At 33.6% G+C, this 24,710-nt stretch overlaps 1 protein-coding gene across 1 annotated transcript in view; it reads right to left on the bottom strand.

Moving 5' to 3' along the window:
• The window catches only part of LOC130893242 (uncharacterized), a 176,034-nt gene that overhangs the window by 7,052 nt on the left and 144,272 nt on the right, over positions 1-24,710 (bottom strand). The window contains exon 3 of the mRNA XM_057799169.1: positions 3,352-3,426. Within this exon, the coding sequence (XP_057655152.1) occupies positions 3,352-3,426 (75 nt within the window). The remainder of the gene's footprint in view (positions 1-3,351; positions 3,427-24,710) is intronic.

The following is a 24,710-nucleotide window of genomic DNA, read 5'->3' as shown; positions in this document are numbered from 1 at the left end:
TTAAGCTTCAGTTGTGCTCAATGCCACGATTGGTTGCTTGCGACTCATCCATGTAACGGCAGCTCCACCAACAGTAGTAACAAATCCAGATCTGGAGCGTCGGGTTTCAGAGTAATTGGCAAAATCGGTATCATTGAAGCACTTTAACTCCAAGGCTACACCTCCACAGTACAACAGACCTTCAAGTATATAAAGATCCTTTCTAAGGCTTCCCAGTTCAGAGACCAGTTGCTTCTCAATAGAAGCCTTAAAATCAAATGATTCTAACGTGCTCCTGATCAAATAGTAACAGTTCAAAAAAGAAACTTGATTAAGGCACGTCCATGTATTCAACTCCAACAGTTGGCGTAAATCTGGGCCCATAACCTCTTGGGTTAAATTCAAATTTAAAAGGATCAGAACTTTTGATTATGTCATTGATAAAACGTCAATGTCAAAAAAATAGTTACGGTTGAATCAATATTCAAACGGTAAGTCAATTGTTGTGATCTACGAGGTAGGTAGCTCCAGCAGAAGCACGACCTTTATCTACCTACTCCACTTTCAGAATTAGTTAAGGGCTCGATATTTTACAATTGAAAAAAATGCACAATCATTTGTGGCTTTATTTGGTTATTCGTATGTTTGCTTCTTAGATTTTTAAAAACTTTTTGTTTTAGCGCTTAGAGTAATGAAATAATCCCCTAAGGGTTGATTTTGAAGTTTTAATAGCATTACAGAGCTAATTAGCACACGTTTCTATAATACAATTTCTTATTGTTTAGCATATTTACTTGTTGTGCAGATTAGCAAAAAGTATTTATCAAAGAAACTACTATGAGTATTGAACAATGTTTATAACAATCCAAAGCATGTAAAAGCGTCTGACCTATTAGATTAACGTTTATAAAAGACGAAATATCAATCAATAATTGGAAGTTGAAAGTTTAATGTTCCATTAACGCATTTATAAACCTATAATGTTACGCTTCTGGCATACACAGAGATCATTCAAGGATTATATAGCCTTCAGCAAATAAGATCCATTGCATGCATATATAGGAGAACAAGTCTCCCGCAGACAAATCTACTCTTCTAGGACTGTTCCCTACAGATACGAGAAATCTATTCAAAGAACAATTAAACTATAGACAATTGTTTCGTTGAAGAAATACTGAATTTTCGATCAAGAATATTCCAAAATTTTATATAATATAAAAGAAGGTCCCCAAAACACAGAAAAAATCGATTTTTGTGTATTGTTTTTATGCTCATCGATAATTCTAATAGAAATCAAATCATTTTTTATTTTTATTGATAAAAAACGATCTTTATAACAACTCAAACGCAAATAAAACCAAAATTATATAACTCTAATAACAACAAAGATTTCAAAAAGGATTTTCAAAACAAAAATAAACATTTTTCGGTTCCTTTAAGGGAAGAGGGGAATTTTTTCAAACTCTAACCTAAAATTATTACGAACAGTCTGAACAAACTTAATTTTATCATTTCTGGCAAGACCTGTGCATTCTTTGTGAACATAGATGAAGCAAACTGTATACAGCCCCGCATCTTTTTGTTCATCTTCATCACAAAGTTTGTAGTACCAACAGTCATCTCTATTTGGTTGCTTTTTCATTTTTTCCTTGTACAAAACGTCTCTTTCAACCACCAACGCTTTCTATTGATGCCCTTTTTTCTATTTATTCTCTTCACTTGCTGTTATACTTCATTTACTACTTTTTCTTTGCTACTTTCGATACTAATCGAATAGTCAATAAGGATAAATAGAAAAAGTCCTTAACCTCAAATTTATCCTCAGTAGTGTAATAAATGTTTTGTATATTTGTATAATTGTTGATTTTTTATGATGGACTTTTCCATTATTAAAATGAAATATAACGATCTTGTAATCGATTTTCCAGTTATCGATTCAATCGATTTGTCAAATGAAATCAAGTACTAATTTAATTGTGATTGGTCCAGTTGTGGATGTATAATTTACTCAACATTGACCATTTGCTCTTCTTTTTTGTACAAAATCAAATTTGAACCTGATTACAAGATTTTCATTTTAATATTTGTTTATGTTGAATGAAGAATCCGATGGTTTTTGAAATGCTATGAATGTAAGTGCAATAATTTATTTTAGAGCACTCTGAGGTTAATAAACGTCTTTATTTGAAAATTGAAATTTTTGGTAGAGAAATTCTGAGCGTGTTGGATGCGGGAGCTTCAAAAACTATTAACGATAGTGTAGATTTGAAGTTTTCTTTATATTTCATCGATATTTTTTGTTGGTTTTATATTCCTTTTTTGAAATATTTATTTTATTACATTGAAGAGCAGTTTTCTTTTCTTAAAGTAGGTCTATCTTTCCTTCCCATCTTCTGGTTTATAGAAGATTGGGCCAAAAACCAAATGGAAGTAAAATTGTTTTAGTGAACCACACAAGTCTTAACTGTAACAACAGACAGTCGTGAAAATGAATTATTATGAACGTACCAGCAATTCCATTGACAAGTTAACTTCGTCCACTACAAATCACGTACTGGCCTATAATTAAAACGATGGAATAAAATCAATATGATTCAAATATGTACAGATCTCATCATACGACAATTCCTCATTATAGACATCGAGTGTGAATGCTCTATTATACGCAAAGCTTATACAATGTACGTATTATATTTCTGTTAAATTTACCTGTAACGAATTTTCAACGTGGGTACTTACAACATTCCGATTCAAATTAAATATTCGGAGTGACTAAGCGACTTATTCGGATGTATACATAAACAAGCTCGTTCCGAAATATAAACAGATATTTTATTTTTTTAACGACCGAATCATACAACTAAATAAACTTGATTTTGAACGGTTTGTTGTATTTTGATTAAATATATTCACGTAGAAATATTCTGGAATTTAGATATTGCTCTTAAAATATAAAGGTCTAGCTTCCATCGCATACTGGAATCACTGGAAACGAATCTGCACATAACCATGGCTAAGAAGTTTCCAAGAATCTTCCTGAAATCCTAATTCAGAATGATCTGAAGACTAACCTCTAAAACCTCATCCAAAAATCTTGGCGCGATATTAAATAACATCCACCTATCTATTTCACACCAGCCTCTAAATTTTTTAAGTAGGAGACACAAAACTCACTATTTGAACCACGTTTCTAGTGAATACTCTATTACACACCCTCAATTTGATATGAAAACTAACCTCAAAGGGACACTTAACTGCCCGACAGAAATCAAGAAAGTTCTGGAGTTATCAAGCTTCTCCAAAACTGTTTCAAAAAAAAAGGAGGCATTAAACTTTATCGCAGAGACGTTTTGAAATCAATAAAATACTTACACATATTTCTTTTTCCTCGCACATAGCCCCCCAAACTTGGAAGTTCGATTGTAGCAATTCGCAGTTTTCCCAGCACTGAAACAAAACATTGAAGACTTAAAATATTTGAAAATTGTTTATAGCTTGACAAAGTTGAATAAATTTTTTCTTATTTCAATAAGTTATAGCTGGACAAAAAACGATAGACTGTCATTCTGTAAATATTTGCCTAAACCTGAAGGTTGAGTTAGGTTAGATTAGGCTCGTTCCAAGTGTAATTTCAAACTCTCTGGGTTATTTCAAGCAATTTATTTTTCAAATTATATGCCATTGATGCGATTTTTTCGTATATAAAACAAAAGTAATTCTAATAATTGATAAAGCTGATTAATCCACGTATCTTCCAAGGTTTTTGGCATCACTATTGGCTGTAGTACTAAAACAATGTATTCGCATTTTGAACACACAGTTTTTCACACTGTATGTTCGCCAATCCTGAAGGGAAACCAGAGTGTTTACAGTCCAGAGTATTTATAGTTACAGAAAAAGTATACAAGATACGTTTGGCAATAACTAAAAAAAATCATAGGAAGGCTTTGAATTTGAACAAGACTAGAAGCAGTAGCTTCAGAAGTAGCATCTATGCTGAAGTCTCCTAAATACTCACAAGAACTCTCTTGAGAAATCACAATGATCCAGCTTACTGCCTAGTAATGTTTCATTCAAGAATCTGCGATATAAACATCAAGTGTCGGTTGGAAATTGAACTTCGCAGCTACACAAGCTTCCTGAAGACCAAGTGCAATCACCGTTGTACAAGAATACTTGACCATAATAGAGCACAACAGATTACAAACCAAGTAAAAACTATCCTTTACCAAAGCCAAATTACAATTGTTTCAAATGGTTAATAGCCTAGATATGAAGCTACGACATCTCCAAATCCTGATTCTAATCCGATGGAATTTAGCTCGATAGTTTCTAATGTGATATTATGGAATAGAATACAACACAGCCAGTAAAGACTATCCTTTATCAAAGCCAAATTACAGCTCTATGGTTAACAGCGGAAATATGAAGCTACGACATCTCCAAAACCTGAATCTAATCTTATGGAATTTAGCTCGAATGGAATAAAATACAAGGCATTAAAGTTGAAATTTATTTTTCCGCAGAAATCCTTGCATATTTTTTAATTATAGCTCAAGCCTACAGACTTTTCGTTGCTAAAGATATTTTAATTGTTCTTGGTCACTTTTTTTGTTATTTGATCCATTGGCGTCAACAGAGGATTGATATTTCTTCACAGAATCTTCATCGCATAAATGTTTTTCGTGTAAGAAATTGGTGATTTCAAAAAATTGCAACAAAATTTTGTAAGAAGACATCTTGAAAATTGAAAACCGTCGTTTAAAAGATAAATATTTGTTTTATGGTGTCCTTTATGTGTTACATCGATAGTTACGGCGTGTGTCGTCTAATTAATGTCTCTGACTCCAAGTAGATCTTAAATTATTTATTTTATTTCAATTTTACAACAAAGGAAAAGTAGTAATATATTTTTCATGTAATAGAAGAAGCGCAGAAATTTAATTTAAGAAGCACTAGCACGTGTAAGATACATAGGTAGTGTTTAAATTTTTTTTAATATCAGTAATCATAGGTTAAGCGTACAAGTCGAGGCTAATACAGGTTCGTAATGAGTAGAATTCTATAACAACTTATTTCACTTTAATGTCATACAGTAGTTTTTATTATTATTTTTATCATTCTAACAATAAACGACTGTAATTTTGGAAATATCAAATATAAAAGTATTCCGTTTAACTGTTGTTATTATAATTCAATAGATTATTAGAAAAACCAAAGTATATACAGGTCGTTTTGATCAGAAGAAAATGTTTTGGAGTAAACAATTCTAATCGACTTATGCAGATGGCCTGAATTGTTTGAAGAAACTTATTTAACATTTTTTTAATAAATTTTATTTCAGTTTATGAACACACTAAATATGTACAACAGTTGGTGTGTACGAGGTTTGACTAAAAAATAAGTACCAACACAGGAATGTTTTTACTCATTGATTAAACCTTACCAAAATGTAACGTGACTTTATAGGTAGAGAATTTTCATGAAACCGAACAAAAAATTATAATTTTGAATATATATACGCGTCGCTCAGATAACAATTTTGACAAAAAATTGTCGTCTATTTGTTTCTATTCGTTTTTGAGGATTTTCCAAAGATAAGAAGTGGAAGACTTGTCCAATTTGTGCCACAACAACTCAATCGTTACTTTCAGTACATTCCTCCTTTCCAATTATTTCAAATATCCTTTGCATGCTGGAAGATGAATTTTCTGTGGATCAGGCGCTTGCCAGAATGAACTAGATTTCCCTGCAATATTGGTTATAGCCTTCTCTTCAAAACCCCTTCAACCATCACCAAGACTCCACTGTGTTTTATAATCAGGGTTATACGTGGATCAAACATCCATTCTTTCTTTGACCTGTGCACACTCACTGTTCTCTTACACCCAAAAACTAAACCTTGGACTCATCATTCCATAAAACTTAGTCCCACATCTCATGCATCCAATTTTCATGCTCTTTAGCCCACTGCAACCTCTTATTTATATTTAGGCCAGCTTCTCTCAACCTCCTGTTTACTGTACTCGAAAGCAGAACACTGAATTTATTGGACTGAGCTGTTTTTGTCCCTGGTCCGGAGAGTTGTGGATCACGTTTACTTATCAATACAATACGTACGAATCCTGATTATGCTGGAAGATACTTTTTCTGTAGATCAGGCGCTTGCTAGAATGTATTAGATTTTCCTAAAATCTTTCTTCAAAATACCTTCAATTTATACCAGGTCTCTAATCACCATTGACTGTGACTCTTCCAAAAATGAAAGCTCTCAATCTTTTTTTTATTTTATAGGTATTCAAAGGCAGATTACTGCATTTATTGGTCTGAGCTGCTTTTTTCTCTGGTTCCAAGAGTTGTGTGTCACGTTTACTTATCAGTATAATACGTTTATCTTCAGTGATTGCGGTTTTTCGAGGCTGCCCTGAACATTTTTTATCGCCAAAACTTCTAGTAGATGCATATGCCTATGAAGACATGCCATTATGAATGAGCCTCAGCCGATAGTTCCTTGGTTTTATCTAACTTATACTAGTATATAATAACTAGTATACGAACTTCAAAAAAAAGATGTCTTGCTGCAAAAAGTATAAATAACAGCACGTTCTTGCGTCTCACAGGATTAACTGGGACTAAACTACAATCATAAACACCAAAGAAATAATTCACAATTAAAAAATAATAAACATGCGCTTGAAAATATAAAAGAAAAAAACTTTTTACCGGTAATGTCTATGATATTATATTATGAAAAATTCTTCAATCGAATATACAATACTGTTGTTCCGGATCTGTATTTTGGCGAACACAAAGTTATATTGTCGGACCATTAGCCAGACTTTCATTGTGGTTTCAGTAAAAAGTAAACAACAAACATGGAACTAATTTTTTTCTTTCCTAAATAAGTATCATTAAAAAACAGAAGTAGACAATGGGTTTTGAAAATAATTGTTAGATGTTTATAAAACAATTTGGAATTTTGTTTTTTGAACAATTAAGTATAATGGAAGTTATGGTTCACAAAAAATTCATTCTGTGTGCTACAAAGTTGTATAATTTGAAAATATTCGGGTTTAGAATGCGTGAAATAATCTAGAACTGAAAAGAAAAAGTATTATCTTACAAAAGATTCATGTGAAATATTGTGTGAATGAAATATTTATTTTTCTCAACAATTATCAATTTCTACAATACATCGAGAAACTACGAGTACTTTTAATTGTTATAAACGCCTCTTCCCGCCATATTTTTTCTCAAAATATTCATTTTAGTACAAACCAAAACATTTTTTTCCTATTACAAACCACCAAACGTCGTCATAATTCGAAATTGATGTCTAATTACATTACCAGACTGTATATCAGTTACCATATGTTCAGGGTGAATAACATTGCAATATACAATCGAATAAAAGCAATAAACGGAACGTACTTCCTGTTTGTCACAATTGTTCAAAATATAGAGCAATCACCTAATTGTTTAAACCTAGATTATTTCAGTTGAGTAAAATTTATAGTCTTAACATATAAGTTTAATCCACGTAATTAATATTTAACCTTACGAGCTCACTATTCACATTTTGTTGCAAAATCCGCCACGTTCTACTGTTCTGGTTCCTTCCGATAACTTTTTTATTGAAAAATCACCCCATAATCCATTAATTACATTAAAAATAATAGTGTCCTTTTATTTGTTTACTTCATAAGGACAGGGAATTATTTATTCCGTGTTTATGATTGTAGTTTAGTCCCAGTTTGCTTTGGTCGCAAATATTCGTCCGCCAGGAGCTTTAACGATAGAAAACGCCCATCACCAAGGTTGAGGCACGTGCATAATCGCATGTCTTCATAGGCATATGCATCTACCAGGAGTTTTGGCGATAAAAAACGTTCAGGGTAGCCTCGACAAACCGCAACCAACGTGATCCACGACTCACGGGACCAGAAAAAAAAGCAGCTCAGACCAATGAATCCGGTAATCTGCCTTTGAGTACTTGATCAAAAAGAAGATTGAGGGAAGCTTTTCTTTCTGGAAGGGTGACAATTAATGGTGACTAGAGACTTGGTATAAATTGAAGGGAAGGGAAAATCTAGTACATTCTGGCCAGCGCCTGATCCACAGAAAATGTATCTTTCAGCATAATCGGGATTCCTCGGTGCTTTGAGTACTTCTACAATGAGAATAAGCTGGCCTGTTTGGAAGGGTGGTAATGAAGAAACCTGTCTGTCTGGAGGTTTTTGGGTCTAATAGAAGGGATATTAGGATGTGTAATTCCGGCTGTAAAACACGGCGGAGGCTCGGTGAGCAAGGGCGGCTGAAGATCTGCTGAACATTGAATCAATTTTAGAGACAGAAGGCCGAACCTAAATATTAAAGTAAATGTACTACTTATTGTAGTTATTGTAGTAGTTATTGTAACTTTTTGGTAATGAAGATCGAGTTGAAAGGTACATCCAGGGGTTAGAGCAATTTTATCTTCTTCTTCAGCAAATATTTCTGAGATATAGGGTTTAAATACATTACTTAGGTGTTTAGAAAATATTTTGGCTTTTTCTTTATCAGTTGTTACTCAGACGTTAATTTCGTTTTCAATAGGAGGATTATTTGATTGGATTAAGTCTTCTAGTTGCCTTCCATGGCGAATAGTCCGTCGATTTAGCGTTTAATTTTGTCTTATAATAGTTTATGAATTATAAAATTTTGAGAAAAGACAATCCAATGTAAATGATGAAGAAATTTGTTTAATTGGGATGCAAATCGCTTCCATATTCACCATATTTTGAAGATCTGGCCCTCAGCGTGTGTTTCCTGTTCTCAAACATCAAGAAGATGCTCGCTGAACAAAAATTTTGCCGAAATTCATTGTCAAACTAACCTTGAAGTTACGGACAAATCGTTTTTAATATTATTTACAAATAGTGGAAGTAATAAAAACTGGTTTGTTTCCAATATAAAAATTTGATGTAATCAAGAATTTAACGAGATTTAAAACTCTACTACTATGAAGTAATTTTGAGAAATCAATCTGATTATAAAAAAGTGGTTTACTACTAGTTCGAAATTTCCATTTACAAAGTTTTTGTTGGTTTAATAGGATTTTGGCGGGAAGATCGTTCACATTCTATATCGAGAAGATTAAATTCCCCCCTTTTCACACTGAAGAGATTTCGTTGATGGAAACAAGTTTGAATTTCTCAACCAACCGATACATAATGGTAATATTCAAATTGAAGCTTATTCCACTTGGTGAGGATTTAATGTATTTGTGGACGTGTATGTTGAATAGATTTGATACGGAAGTAAATAATGCTTTATAACGTGACCTAAAATCTGATTAGAAACGTGAAATATATACGGGGACATTAAAAAATTATCTACTTGTTCACGTACAAAAACAGTTTTTACTAAAAAGTTTCACTTGCTCTAAAATTTAAACACAATTACAAGTATTTGAGAATTTAGAAGATAGAAATATATTATATGAGACAGCAGAAAACATATAGGATAGAAGGATAACGAAACAAGAGGACTAGATGGAGGAAAAACGAAATACAAGAAGTAGTTAAGAAGAAAAACAAGCAAGGAGAAAATATACACAAAAAAGATCAACACGGCGAAAAGTACATGAAAAATAAGGAGATGAAGAAAAGATGAAGAGCTAAACAATGAATATGATAATAAAACATAAGAAAGAGATTAAAGAAATTAAATACATAGAGATCAAAATGTAAAGAAATATTGATTACTTACTCGAAGAAATTCAAGAAAGAAGCAGACCAAATATACGGACAGACGATGAAGAAGAAGAAAATACAAATATGAAAAAAATCAACTATGAAAAAGTCGAAGAGGCAATACGGAAAATCAAAATCAACAGACGAACGTACCAGATAAGATAGATCCAGAAATAGTTAAATATCTGAAAGAAGAATGCAAAACATGGATATTAGAGATGATGAAGGATGCGTGGAGGGCAGAAACAATACCATAAGAATTGGAGGAGAATCTGCTAGTTCCTATCCACAAGGAGCAAACACAGCACTCAACGTACATAGATCTGAGAGCAGCATTCGACTCAATCCATAGACCCAACGTGTGAAAGGTATTTAACAAAATCGAAATAACAGAAAGTAAAATTGAATAGACTAAGATCAGAAGGCTTTATGGTGGAAAAAGGGATATTGTCCAAGCCCACTAGGGATGCTAGGATAACCTATAAATTTACAATATGCAGACGACGTGGTAAATATGACAGAAATTTATCGAAAGATGGAAGCACAAAAAGTCAGATTACCAGCAAAAGAAGAATAAATAGAACCGTCACATTTAATTGAGCTCCGTAGTACCCTTCACATTTCTTAGACCAATAACCTCAATCTTAAAGTTTCTCCATAAACAAAATCTAGTTCAGTGTTGTCAAATCGAGTGAATAGTTGCCAGGTTGAGAGCCGTATCACATGTACACGGGACACGATTCACTGACCAATCCTGATATATATATATATCGAAATGTATTCTTGTATGAAATGTTTGAATACAATGATATAAATACAAATCCTAATCCGGTTCTGTTTCCAGTTAGGGTATCCGTAGGGCGATGCCATCTCAGCTACTGTACTTAATAAATCTTTGAAATACCACAAGGCGCGTATCTTATCCTGTCAAGTATCTACGCGGGCGATACAGAACAGTATGTAATAATCTTAATCACAAACATGGAATATATTATCTTTAAGAAGCCGATACAACGGTCAATTGTATCCTATGGAAATCGGTTTTAACATATACGCAATTGTATTTTGATGATATACTGAAACTACGAAAATGTCAATCATTTATGCATAAATTTACAAACTTAGAAGTTACTTAGTTTGTTTGAAATATATATAGGAGGAGTACAAGGAAAAAAAAATAGAGGCCGATCACCTATGAGATGATTTGATCAAATCTAACAAGTCACCAGCCCCTTTATGTATCGTTATACCATAGGGAAGAGAAATCACGACTCTCATGTCTAAGGAAACAAGCAGAAAGAGATTTTTGGAGGTTATAATTATTTATATTTGAAGGATACTGAGTAGATTATTATATCCTGTATGCACGTACGTCTTAAATATATCAGAACCAAAAAAAAATGTTTCTGGCTACCTTGAATCGGACAATGATCAAATACATATCATCATTGCTTTATTGGTCTTTAATATTTTATCGTGATTTCCCTAAAGATGACACTTGGAATTTCCATCAACACAAATAAGATATCTCGCAATAGCAAAGGTATAATCCGGTTTCGATCTTGTTGAATCTTTTCAGAACGGTGTAATAATTGGTTGGTTTTGAATGTGGTGGTCGTATGATATAAAATTGTGTATATTTATTTATTACCAACATCAATATACACCCCTTATATTCCTCCATGCGAAGCTTCCATTAATCGGAACACTTTTTATGCCAGTTCCTTCAGGACGCGCGCCGCTTCTCCTTTCGTAGCTTCAAAAGACTCAAATCTTGTTCCTTTCAATGCAAATTTGACCTTAAGTTAAAGGTAGAAGTACTACGATGCAAAATCTAGCACTAGGATGTTGGATTTGCGAGCTTCTTGTTGGTAAAATGTGAGGGTTTTAGACACTAGTTTTGCACATCAACATTTTCATATAAAATTTGACCGAGAAAGAACAACCCGAAGGTATCCAACATCTTCTCGGCCATCGTGAAAACGCTTAAATTCTTAAAAAAATATGTGGACGCAACAAACATGCATTGCCATAAACTTGCTTAAATAATTTCATGTGAAATTTAATAAAAAACCGTTGATTTATTATCACGACGATTATTTTTACGGCAAAATAAGAAAACAGAATTCAACGGCTACACTGGTTTGTCTACAGACAACGCATTCGGTAGAGTAGGCTTCAGACTAAACATCTGAGTGACGCTTACCATTTGCGCACGCGTAATTTTTTCTGTAGCAACGCTAGTGTCGTTACTTAATAGCCACACCTCGTAGTTTATTTTTTACTTACGTTAGAGCAAGTGTATAAATTGAAAAAGAGACTGAGTTGTAAAAAAAAAATGACTATGGATTGAAAAATGTCTTGTTTATTGGTTAGACCGGTACTGGGCAACCCTCGTATATTTTATTAAAATATCAAGTGGAAGAAATAACACTTAGGATATACCGACGTGTTATGTGGGTATTATCCATCTCAATTACACGTTAAATCTCGGAAAACAATGGTGGTATTATTATTAGATAAAAGTAATTTAATTATAAACAAACAATATGACTTGTTTATTTTCCTTATTGGTTATGATTGCAGTTGAAAATGCCTTCTCATTCTGGTAATTTATCAAGTGTCTGCCCGTTAGCTTTTGTTGTAGACTCACTTAATGAATAGAGATGGTGTTTTTTCTTCCACACCGGAACAGCTGCGTTGGATGTTAAGAGGTTTTTGACACAACGAGTTATCTTAATATTGAATAAATACACGCGTAGAAATAATTTTTTTGCTCAAAATCGATAGTCGTTGTGATTGGTTCGCCTACAATACGAGTGGTTCATTAATCGTACTAAATTACTTGTTACAACGTTACATATAGGTATTTGAAGGTATAAAAGTCCCTAAAAATACCCCTAAAAACATTCCATCCGACATTTTTCCCCCTAAACAGTTTTTTTCCACGTCATACAAGCTAGAATAATAGACAAATTCGAAAATTATTTAGACGATTTAGAGTTCGGTTGTAGAAATGCCCTTGGTACCAAGGAAACAATTTTTGTTCTAAATATTCTTCTTCTAAAAGGGTCGCGATCATCATAAGGATGACACTCCCGCAATCGCAAGTCACTGGCAAAAAAACGAATACGAAAATGTATTCATTTTAAATCTTAAATTGTACCAAACTATTTTAGTATTTGTGCAGTAGTGGTTTTAAACAAACGTGTTTTCTGGTTAAACTGAAAAAAACTCCGACTGAGTGTTATAAATTGTTGCAAGAGGCCTATGGAGACAATTCTCTATCTCGTGCGCGTGTTTTTGAGTGGTATAAGCGCTTTAGTGATGGCCGAGAGAGCACTGAAGATGACCAGCGCCCAGGTGGACCCGTGACTGTTTTAACTCCGGAAACAGTGACTAAAATCAACAAAATTGTGCGTGCAGATCATCGAATGAGCATTCGGATTATTGCCGAGACTGCAAACGCCGATAAAGAAACGGTTAGAAAAATTTTAGACGAGAAAATACACATGACAAAAGTCTGTGCGAAGTTGGTGCCAAAAAATCTGACTCCTGACCAAAAGCTCTTGCGTCAACGTGTCTGCTCAGATTTAGGTATCTGCTCAGGTTAGAAAAAGATCTGCTTTGAAACGGACCCGATTTGAGTAGATGGAAGCGATCACGGACAAGGTCAAGACGAGTCAGCGAGAAATCTCCAGTGCGCTGAACATGTCTGGTAACGGTGTAAAAAAGAAGACTTAAGGCAGTTAACCTTTAGCTACTTGCCCCAAATTAGTCTACTTAAGATCTAGATGATAATGGACAGGCATACATCGCATCGAAGAATTATTTAGAGTGGTTTAAAACCGGGATCAGTCAGAGGGAAATGACAAGGCACAATAAGAAAATTATCAGAATTAGAGTTTATATTTATTCTATAAATTCTTATAGGTTTATGAAGATAACTGAATTTTTATATCCAAGTAAAACTATTCAATATTTTCCTTTATGGAATTATTACTTCAGAAGCATTAAATCATTTTCTCCAGTACCAATTTCCAAAATGGATACAAATAGAGTTTTCGCTGCGATTAAACAAAAACCCCCGAAGGTTTGAGAAAACTGAAGATATAATTTCGAATCTAGAATCCTAACATTAAATCTGTCGGAATACTAACAATTTCAGCTTGCCAACTTCCGAACACACAAGCATTTCTAATTTGCCGGGAAATAGTTAGTAATTAGGGATTTAAGTCGTTTCGAATGAAATTTGAGTTCTGCGGGTAATTTCAAAGGAGAAAGATTTATACCGTCTATTCGTTCGCTCGAGTTAAACAAAGTAATTTCGATTTATCTACCGAGGATTTCAAGTGTGTATGTGTATTCAATATAAACTTCTAGTGTGAGTCTGTTTATAGATGCGTAAGAAGGGGGCAAAGGAGAAAATATCCCCTTTTACCTTTTGTTGCCTGGATATTGGGTACAGATTTGTGAAGGGTCCGTTGGGTTTCTCAAGCGGTTTATCGCCAGTGATCCTGCTTACTGAAAGCTTAGGGTGTAGGCATTGTCACAAAAAACTAGCCAGATTTTTAGAGGTTTCCGTTGTTTTATCTATAAATCAATTCAAGATTTTTAAAAAAAAAAGTAGAATTCAGGAAATAACGTACGTCGTACACAAAATTTAGAAGATTAAAAATTGATTGTTGTAAAATAATATCGAAATAACTTTGTAGAAAAACAATTCTTTTAAATATTGGTTGTATAGAATGAAAGCATTTACAAGGTCTGGCTATTAAATAACGAGATTGATTACGAAAACGGGTTTTATACTGCCTTTCCCTCGCCACACACCTTTCCATACGTTTTTTCCATTGATCGAAGCAGTGCTGGAAGTCTTCTTTGGTGAGGAGCTCTTCCGTTTGTTGCTTTACCGCTTCCATTGACTCAAATTGGGTCCCTTTTAAAGCAGATATTTTTGTAGCCTTTCAAGGAAATCTGAGCAGACCCGTTGATGCAAGAGCTTTTGGTCGGGAGTCAGATTTTTTGGCACCAACTTCGCACAGACTTTTGTCATGTCTAAATTTTTTCTAACCGTTTCTTTATCGACATTTACAGCTTCGACAATCATTCGGATGCTCATTAGACGATCTGCACGCACAATTTGGTTGATTTTGGTCACTGTTTCCGGAGTTGAAACAATCACAGGGCGACCTGGGCGCTGGTCATCTTCAGGACCTCACTAAAGCGCTTACACCACTCAAAAACACGCGCACGAGATAGAGAATTGTCCCCATAGGCCTCTTGCAACAATTTATAGCACTCAGTCGGAGTGTTTTTCAATTTAACGAGAAATTTGAGAAAGTGAAGTATAAAATTTTTGAATATATCGTTTTCTTTTCAAGATATCGATACTGAAGTCGAAACAATTTTGTTTTCTTTATAAATATAATATGATATAGAAGTGAGGACGTCTTTCAAGATTCAAAAGAATTTCACCCAAAAGGAGAGGGTTTGGGGTCATTAAATACTTCGAAAGTGACGTGCCGAGGGGTTCCCTTCTTTTTTGGACGTACTGCACTTGGAAAGTAAAAAGTGGTGGATAGTCTAGACCAGAAGTCTCCAAACTACGGCTCGCGGGCCAGATCCGGCCCGCCAGTTCCATCAATCCGGCCTGCGACAGCTTAAGACTAATGTGTTACTATGTGTATTATGTATGTACTGTGGTAAGTTGAATGGAATAGAATCAAAACACAGAGTGATAATTACTCGATGATGTAGAAAACTCAACTAAAATATCAAAATTAAGCATATTTATTAACTAACAAATAACAAATGTGGAATTAATCCAACTAATGAAACAAAACCAAAAAAACACTAATGAGATTTATGGAATTGTGATTTTTCACCGACTATTGTTTTGGTCCTTGGGATGTAAAGAAGGCTTCAAAGTTTGGAGACCCCTGGTCTAGACAAAAAGAATAAGCTTCCCGGTCCAATTGGCATTTTGGTCTGTCCAAAAGCTACATGCCGCGAAGAACGGATGTATTTCAAAAAATTGTTAAGCATTTACAGTTAGTTTTATCCTTCGAAAAAAAATTAATGATGCTGGAACATTATCTAGGGAACATTTTTAGGGTACTTGTAAAACACTAGGATCATCTGACTTCTTAATTATAAAAAAACAAAAATAAATAAATTTTGATAGCATCCTATTTGCTTGATAAGCTCGAAATAGCATATTTCTACATTTAACTAACGATAAAATCTTCAAATTATTGCTATTTTATAAACAGTACTAGCTAACGGAAACTGCTTTCTAAGAAGGGTTGAACTATGGTTAAAGATTTTGTGCCAAAACTATTGGGACTTACGTTGGCAATAGGAAATTGAAAGAATTGAGTTAACGACGCAGCACATAAAAAATAAATACTTAGAACAAGATTAGGATAAAAACTAAAAATAAAATGGAGATAATTAGCATTGTAGATCTGGGAAACATCAGGTATACTACAAAACAGGCAAACGAAAAAAATTTATAGACGAATTGCAGCAGAATTTGGACAAATTTTAAAAAAATAGTTTCAATATTTGCAATAATTCAAAAAGTTATGAAGAAGAAATCGGAGAAAAGAGTAACAAGGAAGAAAATTAGAAGGAATATTGTACGAAACGGGAGAGTTTACAGCAAAAATCAATACAGAAAGAGAATAAGCAATTCCAAAAGCAGGTAAAGAAATGATGAAAGCAAAAACAATTTGATGCGAAAAATTAGGAAAACTGAAAACAATTTGTTTGATATTAGTAGAGTGTAAACTGTTTGAACTAAACTATAATAGAAAAATTGAAAGATTTGTGAGAAAAAAACAAAACAGAGAAATACGGAAACAAATTGGTAAATTGAGAAGAATGATAGATGAAAATGAGGAAAAGCTTCTTAGAGATGGAATAAATACTCCAGAAAATAGGGAAAAGGAAATCTATAAAAGAAAATGGTAGAGAAAAAATGAGTTTTGGGTACAATTGCAATGACGCAGATGTTTTTTTGGCTAATCCACTTCTCTGTTATAATAAATAGATATAAAACTATTATACAGGATTTTGAGAATGTATCCAGACTTATGAGGTATTATAGAGAATGATATACTCGTATTGTGGTAATGTTGACATTTACTACCATAAATATTTTTATATTGCTATAAATTTCACATTTAATAAATGAATATAATGAATCAATATGTTATTTTTTATTCAAAGTATCTTTCTAATGATATGCTACACATAGTAATTAGAAATAAAGGTTTGAGGATGTGGAAGAGAAGTTATTGACATTGACCTGTGTCTCCCTTGTTATAAAAATGGACGTGATTCAGTATTTCCTTAAAATATAATGAATACTTTCAATTTTATGACAGCCATTGATGGATGCACAACAAACTTATCTGTTCACCAATTGAAGGTGTTCCGACTAAGTGAAACAAATAGTGTATCGTTCTCTCTCTCCTCCGAGCTATTCAATTAGTTCTGCGCATCTTTTGCGCGCGGGAAGCATGCGCAGTATAGATAAAGAGTCTTGTACGAGAGAGAAAATGAATATTGTCTGTGCCGTAAGGTAGAGACGTTGTTTTATTATATATTTATAGTTTTATTATATATAATATTGACAATTTTATTGTGGATACGTCGTATTTCCAAAATAATATAGATATTGATTGTGCTGATTATAATATTGCTTGGTATTAAATGAAAACAGAGAACACTGGACAAACTTTTCCTCAACCTCTTCTACCATAGAGATAGAGGTAATATTTTTCCTCCATTTGGTTCTATCCCTTGCTTCCTGCTTAGCTTGTCTCAATACCAGCCCTAATGTATCCGGGTTGTTTCCGTATTCCATTTCCTTTTGGATCTACCTTGATGATTTCTTCATTTGAAAGTATTTGTCCAATAAATGTAATCATCTTGTTTTATACTATATTAGGGTTTGTTCTAAATGTCGTATTTTAGATAACTTCAAACAATCTTTCTTAATAATAACTCTAGTACAACATATGTCGCAAATCTTTATAAAATCCGGGTTCATTTTGAAAACCATAACAAAATTCGTGCCATGGTATAAAATTTCCGCCATTACTTAAAACGTCTTATATTCTCGCCAGCTGAGACTTTGACATAAACTATTTGTCATGTCGGATTTTAAAAATAAAAGTTTTCTTTTTTACCACCTTTGTCTTGGAGTGTCATATCGTTGGTATTAACGCGCAAAGGGATTTGGTTCATATTTCTTTCACGGGACATTTCTTTTTACAAGCGGAATACTTTTTTTGGCATTTTTACTATATCCTTATATGTTTTGCGTTTAATAAATATGCCAAACTCAATTCCGACGAAACAGCTCAGAAAAAGATGGTTCATATTTTTATGAGGCGTATTTTTTACGAACGCAATTTAAAAATTTTGACGACGGGCACGAGGGATGAAAAGGATACTCAGTCATCTGCATAAATTGGTTTTATGCATATAACAAACATTCTATATTCCTTCATAAAAAACTGTAAACTCTACACGGTGTGTTGAGAATAGGTTACTCTGACTTTCTATTAAAGAAATGTTGAGAGATATAAAATGCATTTTAGCAATCACGAGCGTAACTTCGTTAAGTTTGTTTTGTTCTATATCATACTTTTAATCTTTTCCAAAAGCTACAATCTCTATACGAGGTGTGGCTATTAAATAACGAGACTGCGCGCCTAGAGGTCGCCCTAAACAGGTCCCAAAACACGTTTCCGTTATTTTATTTGTGCAGTAGCGGTTTAAAACGAACGTCTCAATCTCAAATTACCCGTTAAATTGTAAAAAAAAATGAATGATTGCTATAAATTGTTACAAGAAGCCTATGGGGACAATTCTCTATTTCGTGCGCGTGTTTTTGAGTGGTGTAAGCGCTTTAGCGAGAGTCGAGAGAGTACTGAAGATGACCAAACGCCTAGGCCGCCCTGTGACTGTTTTAACTCCGGAAATAGTGACCAAAATCAACCAAATTGTGCGTGCAGATCGTCGAATGAGCATCCGAATGATTGCCTAGGTTGTAAACGCCGATAAAGAAACGGTTAGAAAAATTTTAGACGAGGAATTACACATGACAGAAGTTTGTGCGAATCCTGACCAATAGATCTGCTCAAATTTTCTTGAAAGGCTACAAAAATATTTGCTTCAAAAGGAATCCAATTTGAGTCAATGGAAGCGGTAAAGTAAAAAACGGAAAAACTCCTAAAGGCAGACCTTGAGATCGAATGAACACAAGTCTTTTGTGTAAACAGTGTTTTATTGAGAGGTCCAAAGATATGCTAATCACATGGCGATAAGTGTCTAGACTGTAAAGTGGATGATCAAGTGTTTTTCATTTATTTCGACCAGTTTTGCTACGTCGCAGTTGCTGTGGTGTGACCTGGTATTGTCATGAAGAACCTCGTGTATCGGATAATGTCTTCTTTCGATCAGATGCTGAAGCTCAACTGGATCCAATAGACCTCGGTGGTAACTTGCGTTCAAAGTCGGACGTACTTACCAACCTTTACCAGTAGTCAACGTTTTCCCCACAGACAATCGAGTTTTAGCTTTCACGCCTTTCTTTGTTCCTTCAAACTTATATTTGGGAGTATAATGATGCACCATGACTCTTCATAGGTGATATTTTATATGGAAAGCTTCATTTTCAAAAGGATTACGTATCAATTGAAAAATGCGACCTCGTACAAATGTTTGCATATTATAGAGAGGTTGAAGGTGATTCGCAACACGTTCACGGTTTTTCTTGCATTAAATCTTCCATCTTTTGACCATAAAAGAATAGCTTCCTCGAACTGGAAAAGTAGTCTACGATAAATTTTGGCTGGTTTTACGTTTTCACGCAATTTTTTTTAGATAGGGACTGAGGATCTTTTATAACTTAAGGGATATGGGGACTAACAAACGTTTCTTAGTTTTGTTTCTGAAATAGTTGGAAATATTGTTTGAAATACTATCAATATTTTTGTTAACCGCCTCAGTTTAATGTGTAAATAGGGTAGAATAATATTTTCTGGGCCCACCAACGACCGATATCTGATGTTATTTTAATCCGAAGTATATTTGTTTCGGAGAGATCATTATTTTCTTACATAATGTTGTCACAGCAAGAGGGTGACAGCCACCTCGTAAATCCAATAAGAAACTGATGATTTTGAGGTGTCTTCACAATTTCATCATCGAATCATGATTCTCTTTAAACCGAATATGGAAGATCTTTGGTTTTAATCTTAGTATTACATCTTACTGGCAGTGTTACGTGCAAGATACATGATGTTTAAATTTAGCGCCTTTATTTTAGTTCCATTATCTACCGCATCGTCTCTTTAGGCATTGTACAGTAACCTCCAACAGTTTCCAACACATACTTGGAGTGAAAGTTTGTTTATTTTGCAAATTGGAACTGTGAAATCAGCCTCATCCAAAGAAATGTCATCGACCTCCGGTCGGATAAGTTTTCAGTCAATTTATTATTATTTATCATCTGAATTCAGCTTTTTTAAATTATGATTCACCTGTATTGACATGTAAACATCTGTTGTGAACAAATACTGAATCAATTCAATTGATATTGACTTAGAAAATTACGTTTTACCATCTGTATCCTGTAGGATGCCAATTCGGCTAAATCGATAAATTAGATCGTTGCCAAATTAAGGGTTTTAACACAAAAAAACATTTAGATGTATATGAAAAAGTTGAACTAATCTAATTTATAAAGAGACTGCGAAGAGATTTATATTGTAGTTGAATTATATTTATAAACTTGAGCGTACATTGTCACGAATAATTTCTAATCCAAAGCAAACGAAATAAAGATAAATCGTAAAAGACAGTAATAGGTTCTTATGTCTAATGAAAACCTAGTATATATGATTATTAGAAATCGATTTATTTATACGACTGAGTTTATTTACCAACGCTAGCGTCGTAAGTAGGTTATTACTATTCATTTCGTTGGGACATGAAAGAGGAAATCTCTACTTCAGTTTAAAAAGTTTCCATTCCTATTGGTTTACGATATAGATTTACTTTATTTCTATAATATCGAGTCTGGAGTCTTATATTTCGTCATTAAATTTTGAAAAGTTGAAAGAATCACTAGAATTTTGTAACCATAATAAAATTGTTTCAAGTACAAGGATGATCTCAGAATTACGTGGCCTGATCTAGAGGTAGTTGCTTGAAAAATACCAAAATCTATACAGCATATGTTTCAAGTTTGAAGACGCCACGTTATTTAGTATTTGTTTGGCATAAGCCACTCTAATATAAAAGCTGAACTAGATTCTACTATCGGTGAGATTGCTCCTTCGTTATCAATAGTAAAATATTGGGTAGCAGAGTTTAAACTGCGCAGACCAGCAACTCAGTGGTCGACCAAATGAGGAGACGACTCCAGAAATGTTGAAGAAAATCCACAAAGCGGTAGTGGATTATCAAAACAATGGACTGAAAAGGGAGAACTAGCTCCAAAGAAGGCAAATTTGTAGGCAAGGTTATGGCGTCGGTTTTTTAGGATGTGCGTGGTATAATTTTCATTAAATATCTTGAAGAAGAAAATATTATAAACGACGAGTATAGTGAGAACTCATTAAAACGTTTAAGCGAAGAAATCAAGCAAAAAACTGCCGTATTTGGCTAAGAAGAAAGTGTTGTTTCATCAAGATTATGCGCCAACTCACACATCCGTTATTCCAATGTCCAAAATCAAGAATTAAAATTTCAATGGCTACCTCATGCACCCTATTCACCAGATTTAGCCCTCTTGGATTATTTTTTGTTCCCAAACTTAAAAAAAATAATATTTTCCAACAACAAAGAAATGATGTCGGCTGTTAATGGTTATTTTGAGGATCTTGACGATTCTCATTATAAAAAGTGTATGGAACTTATTGAATATCGCTGATTATGTTGACAAATAAATAAATTTTTGAGTTTTCTTCGTGGTGCCAGGTACTTCTGGAACCATCCGTGAATTCTTGAGTTTAATGTCAATTATTGATAAAATGCAAATGACTTAACATGGCAACAGTGTATATTTTGAATGACGCATTATCCTTTCCGTACGTCTGAGTCTTTCGAGCATACTTGAATTTACTAATAAGAGAAATATAAGTGGAAAAACGTCAACAACAATTGTTGAAAATATCGCGAGTTCTCAACAACGGCCGCATTTTGTAGTTACAGAATTTAATCTTTGCCACTTTTGTTTCCAATTCAGCCTGAGAAACTTAGTTACGCAGACGGCGAAGAAACAGAACTGTCTTTGAATCATTCTTGACGCACAGAGACGAAGCAACTCATTGGATCAAAAATAATATCATTTAAAAACACTAAAATTAAGTTTTTTATTAGATTAAATAATTTTATGACTTCAAATGCTTCAATTTTTAATTTTATTTCAGATAAACAAGAAGAATAACCTTGTTGTTTGAACTAATACTTTTTTACTTCTTACCCTTCAATATCCGAAGCGTACTTTGTGATAATCATTGATTGTCGTCCATTACTTGAACGTTTTTTGGGGTAACTAAATCTGATTTTCGACGACGCTCAATATCCCAAGAAACGTTCAAGTAATGATTATTGTATTTAATTAAGGAAAATGATAAATTTCAAGCAGTCAATCTTTCGTATCAACGTGCTTTTTCCACTTAGTAGCAAGTCTGTCGACGCTGACGTCGTCGTTGGTTGGTTAATGAATTCAATTGACTCATATCGACTCCCTTTCATTGGCAATTCTATTTTAGGGAATAGCCAGAAGTTAGTCACAACCAGATCTATGTTATACGTATGTGTGAACTGACCTAAACCTGTTAGACTTTTAACGACAAATGTATTAGCACGTTGTGGTGTAGATTCGTTTGTATCCAGATTCGTATCTCTGGATACAAACGAAAAATCCCATCACATTCGTTTCTAGGTGACTTCTTCCCAAATTTGGTCAATAATGAATAATAGAACAAACAGAAATCACATGGAGTAATATCCGGCAAATAAAGCGGATTTTTTATCACTGCAGCTCTGAATTTTGATGGAAACCTTTTATTATAAATAAATATGTTATATTTCTGATAAAGGCTACGACTATACCGATTTGGTTACAATAGCGAGAAGCACTAGGTTCAAAACAGCACATTGTTGTGGGCATTTATCGTATGCTTCTATATCTTCTACATCATCATCAATTTCGTTAATTAATAGCTGAACCTGGATAGCGAAACGTGGATACTGAATTAAACGGAGGAGGACAAATTAGTTATACGAGGAAAAATTGGGAGGAAAAAAGTAGGGGGAGACATATGGAGAAGAAGGACAAACCGGAAAATAAGAAATCTCTACGATGAACAAGAAATTATTAAAATAATAGGATGTAGAAGACTAGGATGGCCGGGTCCGATATAAATATGGCAGGAACACGATAAAAAGAGAAGACACAAAAAGATATGGTATGTGGAGATCTAATAGAGGGAGGAGTAAAGGACTAGAAGATTGAAAGGAAAACATAGAAGTTAATTATTACCAAGCTATTGGTCTAGATTGCTTGTGTGTAGCACGATATATATATATGATCGATGAATCTCATATTTTTTAAAGTTAGTGAGAAACAATGTTAACAAAATAAAAGTCAATTTTAAAGATTCTCCATTTCTCCATTGATCTAATTCATTTCGAAGCTCAGAGTTAGTTTTGAAATGTCATAGAAAGCACACCAAGTTTTTAAAATACTAACAACAATTTTTTCATCCGTAATTTTATGCTAAAAATGATTTCTCACTTATTAGTTTGATCATTGCTAAAACAATTTTTGTCTTTATGTATGAGAAAGTACGATCCTGTATAATTCCCTTCTATCATCTTTGATGTACAAGTAAAACTGAGTTTAGGAGCGGCGCTTAACACATTTTCTGCCTTGGTTGTTTCTAACAATGGCTTTCCAGAAAATAACTCCAGTTTGGGAGTCAAAGCGAAGATGAATCGCGCGATAGCGCCATAGGGTGCAGACCCACCACCAGCCGCACTAAAGATTTACTTACTTTCTCCTTCATGGGGGTAAAGGACTTCTGGAGTCGTTTGAATAATGGCTTTTTAAATTGATAATTATAATCTTTTCGGTAGCAGTGGCACTCGAAATCGGGGGTAACAATATTTTAGAAAATGCAATATGTCCTTTCAAGTCTGTTTATCAAATAATATTAATTGAATTACAATATTATTTAGCACTAATCTTTTTCGTTTAATTTTCTTATCAATTTTCTTATCTTATCCAATCGGCGGTATTATAAATATATTTCATAGAAAAATATATTTCTCACGACATATTGGCAAAATTGATTAGTTTCTTGGTCCGCTCAACAACATCATGAGACATCTACGATTTCGAAAATGCTAAACTAACTTTTTTTTATTATGATTCTAAATCGGAAGCTTTTTCATTCGTATTTTGCGTGAAAATGAGTTTTTCTGACGATAAATAAATAAATAAATCCCCCTTAAATTTAGTTAAGTTAAAAGTTTGTGTGTTATTTTATAGCTAAAATCCAAATTTCGAAAAAAATTATTTCAGAAATTTCACCAAGTTATTGTTTATTGTTTGCAATTTACAGCTTACAGAAATTTTTGTCGGTTGCAGCTTTTGATTGAAAAAAAAGTGGTTTGTCGAGACTAAATAAGCACCGAGGACCCAAAAAGACTGTCACCACCGAAAATATTGAAAAAATTTACACAAAATAATCCAGGAAAACCGTAAACTGAAGCTGATTAAGATAGATGATCAAAATAATTTGTTGGGTATTTCGTGAATGAATATTCGACCATACGAAAAGTATGATCAAAGAGCTCACAATCGACAAAAAACAACAACAAATCGTTGATTCTGAGCAGTGTTTGAAGCTGTTCATTCGCAATAAACAATAAATGAAACATAACTTTATTATCACACAAAAT

Source organism: Diorhabda carinulata, chromosome 4 (genome assembly GCF_026250575.1).
Source record: "Diorhabda carinulata isolate Delta chromosome 4, icDioCari1.1, whole genome shotgun sequence".
Lineage (NCBI taxonomy): Eukaryota > Metazoa > Arthropoda > Insecta > Coleoptera > Chrysomelidae > Diorhabda > Diorhabda carinulata.
This window is presented reverse-complemented; position numbering and strand designations above follow the sequence as displayed.